This window comes from Colias croceus, chromosome 16 (genome assembly GCF_905220415.1).
Source record: "Colias croceus chromosome 16, ilColCroc2.1".
NCBI classification, from domain to species: domain Eukaryota; kingdom Metazoa; phylum Arthropoda; class Insecta; order Lepidoptera; family Pieridae; genus Colias; species Colias croceus.
The window spans coordinates 5963072-5980280 of NC_059552.1; the positions used below are offsets into that span (position 1 = coordinate 5963072).

Genomic DNA, 17209 nt, shown 5'->3' on the forward strand with positions numbered 1-17209 from the left:
AAAATTTACAGCAACCGTCCATTGTGCAATAATAAATTAAAATTCTTGTCATGAGAATTTAAAAATTTACCAATGGTAAAATGCTACAATATATTTTGCTGTAAGCCAAAAGTCAATATATTATTAAGATATAATTATTGTCAGTCAGTATTATGATATGGATAGAATGACAAATATTTTAATGGTTGTGAACCTATTTTTTAGAGTATAAACAATGCACAAAACACTGCTTACACAAATTCCTATTTCTATCTAATGAATAAAAAACTTGATTACCATCAAATGTTTTATTTACCTATGTACAAAATAGAAAAATCCTTACTCTTTCTTAACATGCACCTTATTAATAATTACTTATTCATTCAACTTTCTTCACACCCAATACTTAGATACTATTTAGCTTTGTTTTATATGTAGTCTTATAAATTAGACCATATTTACTATATCTAGCCTACATTCTCTCTGCAATTTATATAATATGAATAATATTATATTATGGTATGACTTAATAGACAAAAATAGACAAATCCCTAAAAAAATATAGGTAAGAATGTTTATAAAACAATAAGTAAGTACCTATATAATATTTTGAATCAGATTTCAAGATAAAACATAATTAATAATTTTGCACATTTTTGTAATAATTTATCAGTAATAATATTTTAAACGTGTACGTAATATCAATAATCACATTACTTACAATAGTAATTATTATTAAAAATATGCATATTCAATTGTAATTCAAATACATGCTATATTATTAAAAATATGCTTAGTTATGAAAGTATGTTAAAATTATATTCAACATCATAAATACTTATATATTTTACATAGTACCATCTGTGCTATCTGGTAGACAGTCAGACGCACAAGGCTTGGGCGAGTCAGCTGTAGAGTCTGGCAGTACCATGTCGACGGGGTCAGTTTCCTGCGAGTCGGCGACGGAGGAAGGACCTTCCCCGTCGCCGGCTGAACCCTATGCGGCCGCAAGAGCCTCTTGTAGCCTGATACGAGCGCGCTTCACACGCTCTTCCTGACGCTTCACGTCTTCCTTTGTTATTGTCACAGCCGCTATTAACGGCTGTTCAGGGTTTAAAAAAACACCGGGATTTTCCAAGATGGATTGCTTTGATCCAGTTTGACCTGAAATAAGGTAAAACACAATAAGCACTAGTAAATATAGCCATCACCTAGTCTGTTTGGATTTGGAAAAGTTATTTTTTTGTTTCTTTAGGGCTACTATTCGATTCATATACACTTTTATAGGAGTTTAAAATAATAAAATCTGAGACAAACTTTCTTGATTTTGGTGAAAAGGAAACATGTTATTTAATGTATGGAATGATAATTTTTCTCAGGAGTTCGGAAATTCCTATTTGGGGGGCAGTTTAAAAAGCTCATTCATGAATGATTTGAAGAAAACTTGAGTTAAAATAAGCTTGTTTACCTGTTATGGGTTGTGATGAAACATGTAAAGCAGTTGCAAGCGATTGAATAGTTGTAGCATCTGAAGTGTATGGCCCCAATGATTTTATGTACTTGGGCAGTGAAGTGGTACCAATCACACCATTTGCATCACAAGCTGTTAGTCCCTAAAAAGTGATAATAATGAAATTTTTTTTCTGTTCTGATCATAATATGGGCTCAGTATGAAATTAGAAAATAAAAACATGTTTGTGAACTCTAGCTAGCCAATCAAATATAATTTATTTAGGGCTGGTTACATTGATTGCTGATAATTTTCCTGTTATTTGGCATATTTTGAAAGTACTCCAATGCCATACATTATATGCCATTTGAACTGAGAGATAAACTCGACAGAAAATATTATGAAGCTGTAAAATCAGCCCTTAGTCCAGTGATAATTATTATTTGTTTCATTTCATTATTTTGTAAATTCAATAAGAATTCCAGGGACTTCTTTTATAAGTTAGCCATAATTCCATTCAACAAGTATTGTGGCTTGTACTTATCAATTTACATGAACTGATCTAGAATATTATAATTTTTTAATATATTGCTATTAATAATTTTACCTCAAGCCTTTTCTCCCAGAATAATTGCTTTGGTTTCTCTTGAGTGCCATGTTTTAAGTCAGTTTTAACCTTACTCTCCTGAGTTTTATACACAGTCACAGGTTGCTTGAAAATTGAAGCTGTTTGACGAATAGGAGGCACTAATGAAGCATCAGAACGCACACCCCTGTATAAAATAAATTATTTGAAAACCTTTCTCATATAAAAATTTGTTTAGTCGTGAGACAATGATACCTTCATGTTAATCTCTATATCAAAAACTGATAAATATAACTGTATGTACATATTATACACTAAAATATTTTTTGTTATTAAATTCTTATAAACACCATAGTCCACTACACACAAACAAAACCACACATAGTTGCTAAGATATTTTCTAATTTATAGAACATTGAGTTTTAATAATTGGACACAAAAATGATGATTCCTTATATGCTTATAATTAAATATGAAGTATACATGCAGTTAATCATGCTATGGGATGGTATCTATACATTATTTACAACTTGTGAATCACCAGAGCATACTAATACCCTTTGCAAGTTAGTTGTTAAAATTACAATTTATATTATTAGTTCTTTAATATTTAATTAATTTTCATATTGTAAGCATAGCTGGGCATTACCTTATTAATCCATCAATCCAATGATAATAAACATAATTAACATTTGGACTTATGGATAAACTTTTAAGTTAACTTTAATTAATAATAAACTTGTCCATTCATCATTAAGCCAGTATCAACTATTTACCAAGCAGTCATTGACATAGGTACTTTAAACAACTTTACTCACAATTGCTTTTTAAAATGTATCCGAGTCTCATAATACACTTATAATTATTACATTCACTAAACATATAAAAAAACTTCATCATTCAAATATACATCTTATCTAGTGACAGTACTGTTAAAAATCTTTTATACACTTATTTGAACTAGGTATGTACTTTTCAGCAAGTGCATTAAAATAAATTTTGAATGAGATTTTATAAAAAAAACTGTGCCAAATGAGGCATAGCCAGAGTTCTGCCTCAGAAAATTGGATGAGTGTTGTTAGTCAATGCAAGCTTTAAATAGTTTTTTATATCATAAAATACATAATTTTAATGATTAACATGTTTCAACAAAAAGTGTTTGATAAATAGTAAATACTACCCAGCTATGATAATATTATGTAAGTTTTAAGTATTGTTTTTGGTCAATTATCACAATTTCTAATTAAATCAATAGGAAAATGAACAAGGCAAAAATTATATTGTATTTAGTAATGTTAAGTTAACCATCAACAATAAACTTTATTTTTTCGCATACTTATGCAATATATAGAGATTTACTTCTTATACTATGCTAGGTATTTATTGGGACATGAAATAATTCAAAGATACAATTAAAGACAAATGAAAAGCACAGTGATTGATATGAAAAATGAATAAGCTAGACAAAAACAATTCTGCTGGACAAATTGAAGGTGCAATGTGTATTTAAAGCTGCTCCATTATAAACTAAATACACATATACAATCTAAACTACACTAAACTAAGCCAATGTTGAACAACTTACACATCAACAGCACATTGATAAATAAGAATACTGATCTTCAATTTCAAGCCAATTATATAGCATAAAACAGATGTAACAAAAGCAAAACTGCACTAGTGAACACAACACAGGTGATAGAAGTTAGGACACTGATGGATGAACCTGTAATCAAACTGCGCACGAGCTTTCTTGGCCTTGCACAGCAGCATGGTGTTTATTTGACCCTGCTGAAAGTCGAAACACGACAGGTCCATACTATCACCAAGATAACGAACTAGCTCTGGCTTACTGCGAAACTTTTTACCTGTTGGGCTATAGAAAACTTATTGGCACCATAATATTACGTTAGTTTTGTTAATCTTTACACAGCAGGGGTGAATACATGTGTGAATACTTGTGCAAATAACAGTAATTTTATTAATAAAAACTGTAAGAAGAACTCTGCACGTTTGTACTTCCAAATTTTGTTCATTTTAATGTTAGGTCGTCAATAAATGTCATAGTGATGGTAAATACTCGTCTTTATAATATCTAGTAAATACTAATTACTCATCATAATATTACATATTATATTCTAATTAAAATATATATAAACCATCGAAGTACGTCCATATCTGTACAGAGAAATATAATATAATTTGGAATAATAAATTACCTGTAATAATAAACATCAACTTTTCCTGCTGAAAGCCCACTTTTTCGTATGACCTCTTCTCTTTGCCAACCCTTGGGCAGGGCTGGACAATCCATTCTCTTTTTCTCTATAGAAATATTCATTTTTTCGATAGTTTAATCCAGTTATTATGCTATTTAGTAAGACCTTTATAACTTTTACAAAAATCTACATAAAAAATCGCTCATCGAAATAACCACAGAACAAAGCCACAGAAATAACGCTTGACGCTTCCTTGTTTGACTTTAACATGATATCAGATATGTCAATTGTCACTGTATGTCACCAGATCTCGCAGGCAACCTTACTTGCTCTGTGAAGGCAACCACAAGCAACAACACCAATCCACAGTCTAATAAATAGATTGATGATGTGATTTTGGATTGATCACCCACTTGATGACCACACCAAATTTAATGATCTAAGCACCAAAGAATGTAGAATATAGGTACCCATTATGCTATAGACATATTAAGCTAAAGAATGTAGAATATACCCATTATGTATTAAGTTTGAGAGCTTTTCGAGAGTTCGAGACTCAAGTCTATAATATTAATAAATGCAGTTCAAAGTTCATAATATTTTAATTATTTTTTTTACATCGAATTTTCTAGTACGTGTCTAATTGACTGATGTAAAATTTACATACTTACAAATATATAAAAGATAAGATTATGGATGGAATGCTCAGTAGATTCTCATTAAATATAATAGAAATAAATAAATATAATGTAATAACGTGGAATATGTATATTAACGTGCTTACTGCTTAGGGCACTTGCTCTGTGGCCTAAGGTATCACTGGGTATCACTACCAACTACTAGGTATATTACTTGCTCTGTGGGTACAGTGCACACCTTGGTGCACACCTGTGGTGCACACCGATGGCAACCACAGAGCAAGTATGATGGCAACTAATGTGCAATGTGCATTTGTCAGACTTTAAGATTGCGACTGAAGGACTTGTATCCATGGTTATGAATAAATTATTAAAAAAAAAAAGTGCATTTGTCACGTCTACTGTACGTCACAGTCAGTTTGTATCCGTGTGTGAAATAATATAATTCTCAATTTCTAAGCGTTGTGGATTTTAATTGTTTTTCGGCTAAAAACTGTGTTGAAATAGTAGTGATAAGTGTATTTTGCAGAAGAGGTTAATCCAATTTTAATTATCAGTAAGTATTGTTCTTATTTATATGACCATGTAGATAAACTGTTCGTTGCCAACTTTTTGATTTACTTTCACTTTTTATATTTTCATATGTTTATACTGAATTTTTTTCTCGAATAATGAAAAAAAAGTGGTAAGAGCGTTTTCACATTGTCCGGTCCGATATCGGATATCGGGCGCCGATAGCCGATATCCGATATCGGAGGCTAAGTAAAATGTATGATTTAGGTACCTGTCTTTCACATTGTCCGGTCCGATATCGGATATCGGAGCCAACACCGATATTCCCGTGAACTATCGGACGATAATGTTCAGTGTTACCAACTCAATTTTCGAAAAGGTAGTATACCAACAGCAAAAAAAGCACTAGTTTGTGTATTTTCAGTCATTTCTAGGCGCTAAATGTAAAAAAAATCCTTTCATTTACTTTAAACCTTTTTATTAAGAAAACATTCATTTAAGTATTTAAAGGCATTAAAAATACTATTTTTACGGGAGCTATTTTAATACCGTCCTATAATATACGGCAATTGGCTGAACTGAAGTAAACAAAAATATATTGCGTTCTTAAATTCAACCGTATCTTCGAAATATTAGTGTCTTTTATCTTTATTTACTCATTCTGCCTCGCTCCTCCTCCTACTTGGACTACTGTTGTGCTGTAAGCTGTTTATTGTATTGTTGTCATTGAGTCACAGATTTAGTGCTTTGTTTTAGCGCCGATATCAAACCTGTATAATAAATAGCACATATAAATAATATTAAGTAATTAATAATATCAAATCTTTTTTATATTTTACTTTTCAAGCTGTTTTTGAAGTCGGTTTCTTTTTTGTAGTTATTTTTACTGTATGTACAACTACGATCTATCAGTTGAATTTTTTTAAATCAAACTCTTTTTATTGAAAAGAAAATTTACAATACGGCAATTTTGTTTAGAGCCAGCGCGCACGAGCAACATTGTCTCCGCAACTATTTTGTCTCTCCCATCAATTTGTATGGGGAGTTGCGTCGCTACGTGCGCGCACTTTCATACTAGCCCATGGGCGGGAGAGACAAAATAGTTGCGGAGACAAAATAGTTGCGGTGACAAAGTTGCTCGTGCGCGCTGGCTCTTAGTTTTCTCTAAAATTTCAGAATTAGAATGCGGCGACCTTACATTTTGTCAAGAACGCGCGGCGACTTTTGAGCTTGTTTGGCTTGTTTACTATTTTGGTTGTCATGGCTCGTATGCTTAGATTATATATGGTTATATTATTATTAGTCTGTGGTACTACGTAGATAATTTACTGTTCTGGTAGATAACAGCACCTACATTTGTAAATGTAATTTGAATTTATATTTGCCAGTTTCGTCGCTTTAATACTGAGTTGAATTTTATTTTATTTTATTTGTATAAGAACATAACAGTCGTACATGATTTAATATAAAAAAGTTCTAAAATTCACTACGACCACACAACATGTTCTATTATTAAAAAAAGAAAAACAGCATATAAAAAAAACAAGCCTCACAATGAAATTGAATATTGAAACTAGATTCTGACTCTGCAGAGGGTACAAATCCAAACTCCGCAGTCAGCAGATTAAACCGGTTTGAAAAACATAGTTTATTTATTACTATTTATTTTATTTAAAATAAAGTTTATTTTTTGTAACATAAATGCATCCACTGTTTTTTTTTAATTCTCCATATATCTACTTTTCCAGTTTCTGGCAACACTCATGATATCGGGACGATATTATCGGATAATGTGAAAGGGCAAATTGTGTCCGATATCGGATATCGGCTATCGGCTTCCGATATCCGATATCGGACCGGACAATGTGAAAACGCTCTAAGAGTTAACTAATAAAAAGTATGTTTGCAACGTAATCCGCCAGGTCTATTTTTAGATCGCCAAAATACAGCCATCAACCTGTTGTAAACCGTGAATTTTCGGATCTACACATTCATGAAGCAAGATATAGTAAGGAAATAAAACATGATAGGTACTGTATTGTGCTACTAGAAAATATCGATTCAAATAATTGTCATCTCTTCTTTGTAGGTATATCACTCACTTGAGGGTTATTTGCAGTCAAAGATCCTGTAAAAATAGCATAAGCCTGCAAACTTTGCTTTTGATGATGAAATAGCACCCATAAAACCTATTAATATACTAAAAAAATCACAAGTTGAGTTATATTTCAGGAAATCACCAGTAGCATTGAGAAACATACATTTATGATTATTTTAAAAAGGATGAAGTGTGATGAAAGCATAATCAGCTCATCACATACCTATTTGGGTATTGGTTCAATGAAAATAAATCAATACATGCAATCAAAGTTCTAACATAACTATGGACAGACACGAAAGAACAGCATAATACTCTTAACATATTTTTGTAATTGTATTGAGAAGTTATTATTATTTTTTTTTAATTACAACATACTAAAACCATTCTTCTCGCAACATTTTAATTCATGTTAAAATGCTTTGTGATTCATATGTTCAAAAATAGAAAAAAAACTTGATAATTATGAAATAAAACTCAACCTGTTTCAACAATGATTACCTACTATGTATTTTTCTTATTTTCTATCCTTACAATTAGGCACAACCATGTCAGTTAGGCACAGTATAACAGAATCTAGGTACATAGTTTAAAATAAATTACAACTGAACATAATAAATGGGCTAAACTAAAACCGATTTGAGAGTATCTGTTTTCTTCTTTAAATAATTTGACTCACTAACAATTTTCTACTCTGATAAATAAACAGACATTGTATATTTTCTCATTCTGTTGACACAAAGTATGTGAACTGACAGTGTTAGCAACCTGAAGCGAACCGATTATTGTACCAGGGGCGTAAAATTATCGTAAATTTAGCATATTTGGATAGAAATTATTGTGTTTTTAGGATAAAGTCAATTATAAATAAATAAATCATATAAATTGTAATATTGATAGGTATGCAAGTTCTCTACAGTTAATCTTTTTTAAACTACTGCTGTCAAATCAACAGGACACTGAAACCCATTGGGTAAATACCCAAAATTACACTGTTCCCATGAAAGTTCGATATGAAACACGTCAAAATTTCATATTTGTATGGGTGAAATAATATAAATTCGAGAATTTTGCATGATAGAAATTATCACACGATAATACTATGCTATCGTAATCGTACGTAGGCACAAAATTATCGTGTTTGTACAATAATTATTGTACGGTTCCGAACACTGTGTGAACACCTAAATTAATATTAATTAATTATTATCTTCATTAAAAATTTATTTTAAGGTTTAAACATGTATAATGTGCAAAACAGCAATAACAATTAGTTTATCACCTTAAAAAGCTCACTTGTTAAATTAGCATTCACTTATTCAATTTTGAGCTATATATTTCAGTTTTTATTTTGATTTGTGCCATACAAATATCTCATGCAATGGATTTTGATCTTTAAAAACTCATCTATTGTGTCTGGGACCGATCGGGCCGCTTGGGGCTCAATGGGTTAACATTTTAATTAACATTTTGTTCACAATTTGTTCAAATTTATGTTCAGTTTCGTTCACTTGCCATTTATATTCTAATGCTTAAGCTTGTAGGATGAGGTATCTTCTATGGTGATCAAACCTATTCTTATAGTAGGGGAGCCCAGGATGCTAAATGTGGATTTACTCGAGCGTCACGGGAACCTATTAGAATTGGTAGATTAGACCATAGCGAGAAAAAAAGGTCCTATAATGTTTTCACTTTTAGCGGTGGGGAAGGGTTTTTTGATTTTTTTAATTTAAAAAAGAAAAAAAATGGCTTGGAAATACTCAAGCGCGTTAGATATTGATATTTTGCATGCTCCAGGACGTCACTGAAAAAAAGTATACGTTAATCTGACGATTAAAGTGGCGATTTAATCGCTATGAAGAAAGGGTAAAAAATTAAAGTAATATTATTCGAGCGCGTCAGATTAATATCTGGGGGGGTTAATTACAATATAAGAAGTCCCCATTTCGCTAATCTGACGATTCGAGCTCAACCTTAGGGAATTATGGATTATTCAAATTTTCCAGCGGGGCCCCTGAGCGCACCCACCAACCATAACTGCTCATATTGACTAGAGGTACTAATGAATAGCTAAGGTACCGTCCCTAATAGTAATCTGACGCGCTCGAGTAAATCCCAAAATCCCCTCTTGGGCTCCCCTACTATTAATAATATAAAGCTGAGTTGAAAGTAATTTCAGGAAGTATATAATAACAATATTGTTTTGTATGTGTTTCTCATAGTTTGTTTGCTTTTTATGCAAAAATAGTAGGTACCTACAATGGTCTCTGGATTTTCTATTGTCAATAGCAGTAATAATGTGAATTTAGCTCTAAATCAGTCAGTCCATTAAATTAAATTTAACTCTCTGACTGGAAGTAATTCAGAAACTTTTATTTTATTGTGGGGAAATCTTGCAAAGATACCTTGCAAGGATTCCTAGTTCCTACCTACTGATACACCACTCTGTTTCATCACACTGAATGGGCGCAACTGCATGTACGGATAACCGTGAGTCGTAAGACTACTGCGTGATATAATTCAGTCATATAGTTCATTTGCGCGTGATATAGTTCATTCAAAGAAAGAAAAAAAAAATACATTAAAATAGATGTATTTTGATTTTCATTCTTTCTTTCTTATAGTTCAGGATCCATCGCCCATTTTTGCAAGTGACTACTATCAAGCTGATTTTTCGTGAGTAGCTTTATTTTGATGAGACTGTAGCCAGAGATTAGTTAGTAACAAATATTTGAGAACCATCAAATCAAAAAATTTTATCCTTGTTATCTCTGTTAGCTACCACAATCGAGTTTCGTACACGAAATTATTGGGCGTCTCATCAAAATAAAGCAACAAACGGAAAATTAGCTTGATAGTAGTCACTTGCAAAAATGGGCGATGGATCCTGAACTATTATTTGAACCGATAATTAAGCTAGAAGCTAGTTTGTCTATGATATATCTGGTTATATGATAAAAAAATTGTGTTACGGATGTTGTTGAAAGATTGAAAATTCCAAAAACGTTCAGCCAGGACTGTGCCACAGATTAGATACTACACTGTGCAGCGGTGAGCAGCGATACATTATATGAAATAGTCAATGTAATAAAAATCGATAAAATAATATATTAAGTAGGTAGGTACAAGTTACAACCGGTAGAAATGAATATTATTAAAATTTTCCCTTCACTTTATATGTTCAGTAATAGTATTTCATTATATTATGTATATCGCATTGCGTGGATAAGTAAATAAAATTTATATTTAATGGTTGTTGTGACTGAAGATGATTGTAGCGTGGGAGTATATTGTTCTAGCAATTGGTACACCTTGGTTTCTACTGGCTATACAAGTTACATATATTTACACTATTTATATAGAATGAGACCGGCTGCTAATAATCTCACGCGTGTGAATCAATTACGTTATGAATTATTTACAACTGAACTCGAACGAATGTCGTACTAAGGACCTTGAACTTTTATTTCGCGAGGGATCCATTGAATTTTATTTGAAAACCATTCTTTTATCCGTATGTATGAAATTTTTATTTTAATATTTGTTAATCGAAAATAAATATACCTATATAGTTATCTAAATCAGTTCTATATAATTTAACACTTTTTACATGAATTTAATTGCCCTACTTTAAGTAATGAACATGGAATTCCAACCCCGAAATCCTGAAACCTTACACGCAATGTTTTCGGATTATACTTTACTTTACCTACTAATTGTAACAAACGGTCCGAATAATATTTTCGTTAACCAAATTCCTTTGTGTATACGTATTTAAATTTCAGTTTTATCCAATGTAAATATGATAAACTGTGTATCATAATATTTACATTGGATAAAACTGAACAGTATTGTATCATACACAGTGCATATAGGTATATACGATAGTCTCCATGGTGATCAAGTTTGACTAACGAAAATACCACTAACCTCGAAATCCCGTCGATTAATGACGTTTGTTTTGTAATTAGCATTAATTTACCTTGCCAATGTTAATCGACAACTATCCAAGAAACTTTATGATTCGAGAGCATAACATAAAAGGTGAATTACGAATCCCACCCTGGGTTATTTGTCTCATGCAATTAATCAATGCGAATGTGTGTTTATTTGATCATTTTTTTAAAAACAACACAGTGTTGCCACAGTGATAGTTGCGCAGTCGAAGATTGATTATTATTATTGGTATTACGTATCCCAGGGATTAATTTCTTTTAGTGTATGAACATAGAATGATAAGCAAGTTACCGTATGTATTACCTACTCTAAATATAAGTTTTTGATACTAGTTTGAAAGAAATATAATCATCAAAATATCCAAACGCTTATATTACACATAAATGTGAAAGTAAACAAATGCCAAGGTGAAAACAATGGCCATTGGCAGAAATGTGAGCGCCGTGCAAATAAAAGTAAAGCAAGGCAAGGTACGACGTTATTAAGGTTTTTCAGATATCATAGGGTAGGTAGGGCAGTGTTGCTTTCGCCGAAATGTCAGGAGTGGCATGTGACGTCACCTCACGGGAAATGTCGCGACATTTCATGGTTCTGCCGCACCCTACTTCCCCTAATCTTTCATGGCAGGGTTCTAATCTTCTGCTCGCATTATTTTTTTAGAATTAATCTAAAGATAACCTTTATGATTTTTTAAATGTTTCTATTACCTAAAGGTCATAAATCCTTATTAAAGCTGATCAAGATAATTCCAACTTTTGAGATAAAAAGGAAACTATGTTGCAATTTGTTGCATAAGTTTCCAAATTTAATTTGGAAACTTTTTTAATTTATCTAGATATTTCTTAACATTCAGCAATGTTAAATTTGTGTTTTTACGTGACCGGTTTTTATTAGTAATTCTTAATGACTAGTATACTGTCTTAATGACTAAAAAATTCAAAATAAATAATATTTTATTATTTAAAGAGCATATAACTATTGAAACGCCTTCAATAGTTAGTTATGCGCTATACAGTCTTTTTGTAAATTTATCTGTGGTTTTATTTAAAATATGACAATTTTATTCATCTACGTATGTACGTATTTATTATTATTAATTGATATTTAATATTGTTACCAGGTAGTTATAATGGCAAAACCGATTTGCTCCCTACATCCTAATCTTCAACATTTCTAGAGGCTTCAGCTCCGTGAGTATTATAATTTTATTTTAATTATCTGTTTTTCTTAGATACGTCTAGTCAAATGGTTGAATCTATTTTCAATATAAATAAACTATAATAAAATAATGTTCTCAGTTAAAGTTTATACTTATGTTAAAAATTTTATGATTATAAAGTATAATTTGAACATGCTTCACAGATTTCGATTTGCGAATTCAATAATGGTTCTTTCAATAAAATGCGTATGAAAAATTCCAAATACATATAAGATATACTACTTATTTAACAGTAAAAACTTTTAACACTCCCAACGGCCTGTAATCTAATTTATTCAGCTTTGCAAGAAAATTTACAATACCACACCTGCCGGCACTGGATGTGGGTAGTCAATCGTAAGGTACCTATAACGCTATTATAAATTATGAAAGAAGTGAAATATCCATGCCTTTAAATGGATTGTGTGTTATCTCACATCTGACGTTCACTGAAACTTATATAATTGAACAACTTGTCAGGTGGTAAATAGTAATTAAAGTTCTCGCGTCAGTTAATGATGTTTATATGGAATCATTTTTTGTCGTATAGTATGGCAGCTCTAGACGCTCGTAATATAATTGATTCAGTTTGGCCTATGTAACATTACAGTAAATATTTTCGTGTATTTATGATAGAGAGATCTAGATTGAGATATAGAGATTGTAATACATACAGAATATCATATGACATTAGGTAATGTACAATATTGAGATGCCGATATTCTGTAAGGAGTTAGGTAGTATTGGAAACGCCTTCAATGTTATTGACCTAATTTATTTTAAAAATACCTACGTGATTAGTTTAAAAGTAGACAATATTCTACTCAATATTACAAATTTAAGCATTCAATCTTTATCAAACATAGAGATAGATATAGTACATCTATCGTGAGTGTCAAGTAGAGATTTTTTTAAGCTAGTCTTTTTTTCTAATTGGCTCAGCGAATGCGAGATAGGTAACTGGCGGCAAGCCAACTTCCTCCGTAATTAGTTAAGTAAAGGAATTAGGTATTGGCATTATGACAGCACTATTATCATCATTATCAGCAATGATAAAACAAATACCGGCATCGCGCCACTATGTATATGAATCACGACGTAACATTTATAATAAATAACACTTGAATTAACAAAGTAGGTACGTACATGTGGATATGAGCATGCCATAAACATGACCGTTATAACCAACCATAACTAATAGGTACTACCTATATTTATAAACATAATATTATTTAAATTTATTATCCTGATAATCACTATGTAGCAACTCTGTAAATATTAGTAGATAAATAATAGTAGACAATATAGACGTGTCATAAACATAATATTAAAAATATAATGTAAGTATTAAGTAGGTATGTATAAAAATGGGGTGGTTAAGTCCACGTATATAGCCGTCTTTAACTTGCTTAAAGGCTGTTTCGTTATTTGACATACTTAAAACGTGATTAACACATTATTTATTTTTATTTAAAACTAGCTTCCGCCCGCGACTCCGTCCGCGCGGATGTCGGTCTTCGCGTGGATGGTTTATTTCTCCATTTTGAGTAACTCTGACAATGACATCTTATAAAATATATCTATTGGTACCAAATACGGCTAGGCCAAGGCTAGGCCTATAATAATACGCAACGTGTGTTCGCGGTTCTATAGAACAACGTCTATGGATAACTGAAAAATTAAGATTATTTTTTTTCTACGTATTTTTCCAGGATAAAAAGTATCCTATTTTACGCCCAGGATAATAAGGTATAATTAAACCAAGTTTCATCGAAATCGAACCGGTAGTTTTCACGTGATGTCTTCACATACAGACAGACAGACAGACAGACAGACAGACAAAAATTTTTTTAATCACATATTTGGGTTTGGTATCGATCCAGTAACACCCCCTGCTATTTATTTTTTCAATATTTTCAATGTACAGAATTGACCCTTCTACAGATTTATTATATTATGTATAGATCTTAAACTCGATAACGGCACATTAAAATGAACGGTGCGGCCGCAATGTTGTAATTTTATTTCATTTATGTAGTGTTTGAGTAAAGTATAGGTACTATATCCCCGGATGTCTCGGGTTCGCGGGTAGTGGGGAGACAGTCACGCAGCAGCCTCGGGCGTGAGCGGACGTGTGTTTACCCTAGATACTGGCGACGTAACGAGCCATTCCCATCCCCTACGTATACGAGTGTGAACTCGTATCTACATTTGGCGACGAGGATAAAGGTCAGACCTATAATTTTAAATAATTATTCTTAGAATTTATAAAAATAAGGGAGGTAGATTACTAATGTTAATTACGTTACGTTTTGCTTTTGTTCAAGTCGTAAGCGATAATCATGATTTAGGCTTTGAGTTTGACACATAGGATGCGTACGTAGGTACGCGACGTCAAGGCACTAAACTAAAACGTAACACTAACCTGACGCCGCGCTAATATGTCAATTAACGTGTTGTACCTTGGTTGTACGAGTATATTTTCTATGATTGTAATGCGCAGTAATTATACTGCTAAACAGATTACCAAGCGCCAGCGCTGGGTGTACTACGTCAGACGCTTGACGTCTAACGTTATAATTTTCATAAAATTTATATTAGCGTCAGACGAAATATTTGCGTTTTAATGTATTTGAGTACATAATTATAGTAAAACGGATATTATAAGTTAGGAAAAAAACCTAGCGTGTACAGAAGTATTGCATTATGATAATTCTTACTTATATACTCATGACACAAACAATGATATTCTGCTAAATGATTTCTCTTTATAACATGCTCTTAATAGCTTCACCTACTTGTATTAAGTTAGTCCTTCAGACTAGATTTTAACCCATTTTGAACGGGCAAATTTGGTTCAGTATTTGCATACTTATCAGTGATCGGTGGTAATGCAATAGTTTCTTAAATTAATGGTTTGCGAGTTTTGCTACGCTTTGGTGTATAAGGGCTTTGCTTAGCGAGGTACTAGTCAATCTGTGTGACATGAGCAGAGCGTGACACTAAAGCAACGCGGTGCTAAGTACGTGCACTGTCTGCCAAAGTTATATGTAGTTACCAACATGAGGTTAAATAAGCCAAACAAAGCGGCCAATGATTTTGTATCATAAATTTTGTAGATTGTATTAAAAATGTATTATGATTTAATTATGTGATTGCTGCGCTCTGTTTTATAATAGTAAATAATATGTACATTTATAGGGCTGTAACTACTTATTATAAATAATAATTATATTTTATAATATAGTCGGTATCAGAACAATTAATAAATATGACATGATGATTTGTTTCGAAATAGAAGACTTTATGTGCCACTATAAAGAAAAAAATGCAATTCTGAATAATCAAATAAAATAAAATAAAAAAGAAGAAATAGCAATAGCGGCAAAAAGGATTACCGCAAAGCATAAACCATTAATTGAAGGGTATGGCTGCTCAGAGGAGACCACGTGACTGTACGGATGCAATAATTTTCTAATAAATATTACGTATATGACACTGTGTTTTTCTAGCAGAGATAGAGACAGACATATATTTGATTATATAATATGTGGTCGTAAAAAGTAAATGAAGACATACTTAACTAATTTAGTTGTTTTATATCCGCGTTAGCATTCCTTACGAACACAGCCATACCGTCATAAGACGATATTATTGTACAGAGTAGTTCTCCGCTCACCCGCAAGTTTTTAACTTTTTTGTCAAGGTGTACAAGTTAACACTATTGAATAAGAATAAGTGAATTGTAAAATTCTTTTGAAAAATAAATGTCTCTAAACCTAATTCCTCTTCTACGTATTAGTTGTTCAAATATACTTAATTCATATAATATCCGCCTACTGTACCTTAACCTCTTTTGCTGTTATTTATTGTCTTTCTGTCAACTTCATCTGTGTGTACAATAAAGTATTTTTATTATTTATTATTATTACACTCTTTACGCGTGCTCACTGCACAGTACCCGCTGTACACATTTGTATGGCCATAAAACTATTTAGAGTATTTAGTCGGAAGTTTTATGTAGGTACTACAACTTATACTTACTGGATACAAAATCTATTAACTGTACTGTAGTATCTTATAGCGAATTGTGTACCGACTAAATGAAATAAAATAATATTATGTAAGTAGTATCCAAAAGATAGATATAACTTTATAATTGATCTACGCTTGATCTACGTATTTCACTTAATATTAAGCATGCAATTGTAAATATTATTTTTATATTCGATAAATATATACATACTGGCTGACCCGACAGACGTTGTCTTGTCTTAATAATTATGAATATGAACGGTCAAACGCGTAGTCTTCTAATTATTATTAAATAGCGCCATCTATTGAATACTTACTCAATCCAGTCAATAGATGTTGCCATATTATGTAAGGATCGATTGGAAGTAACAGATACACAGAGAACTGACTGTCAAATAATAAAAAAAAAAAAAAAAACAATATTTTTGCGTCTATAAACTGAAATGTAACCTAGGATAGGTATCTTCAAGTTAGACGAGACTGCACACGGTGTACAAATCAAATTTAAAATAATAATAATGAATAAAATTATTGGT

At 31.7% G+C, this 17209-nt stretch overlaps 2 protein-coding genes across 4 annotated transcripts in view; one reads left to right on the forward strand and one right to left on the reverse strand.

Moving 5' to 3' along the window:
- Nucleotides 1-272: 272 nt before the first annotated feature.
- On the reverse strand, nt 273-4450 carry LOC123698773 (methyl-CpG-binding domain protein 3). 2 transcript variants are annotated; one of them, XM_045645558.1, is made up of 5 exons: nt 4235-4450; nt 3742-3891; nt 2037-2202; nt 1448-1592; nt 273-1143 (listed from the first exon to the last, which is right to left on the reverse strand). In XM_045645558.1, the coding sequence occupies exons 1-5, from the start codon at nt 4354-4356 to the stop codon at nt 977-979; spliced, it is 750 nt and encodes a 249-aa protein (XP_045501514.1). In that variant the 5' UTR covers nt 4357-4450; the 3' UTR covers nt 273-976. The 2 variants fall into 2 exon arrangements, with proteins under 2 accessions (XP_045501514.1, XP_045501515.1); XM_045645559.1 differs by lacking the exon at nt 3742-3891.
- Nucleotides 4451-5284: 834 nt separating this feature from the next.
- The window catches only part of LOC123698620 (probable phospholipid-transporting ATPase IM), an 80265-nt gene continuing 68340 nt past the window's right edge, over nt 5285-17209 (forward strand). The window contains exons 1-2 of one of the 2 annotated variants that reach the window (XM_045645344.1): nt 5285-5428; nt 12561-12630. The gene's annotated coding sequence lies outside the window, so the exon portion shown is untranslated. The remainder of the gene's footprint in view (nt 5429-12560; nt 12631-17209) is intronic. The other variant, XM_045645347.1, reaches the window with a different exon arrangement.

Coding starts and splice junctions, on each gene's coding strand:
- LOC123698773 (XM_045645558.1), bottom strand. CDS start 4,356: ATGAATATTTCTATAGAGAAAAAGAGAATGGATTGTCCAGCCCTGCCC. Junction 3,892..4,234: donor GTTGATGTTTATTATTACAG/GTAATTTATTAT, acceptor AGTTTTCTATAG/CCCAACAGGTAAAAAGTTTC. Junction 1,593..2,036: donor TCTGGGAGAAAAGGCTTGAG/GTAAAATTATTA, acceptor ATCACTTTTTAG/GGACTAACAGCTTGTGATGC.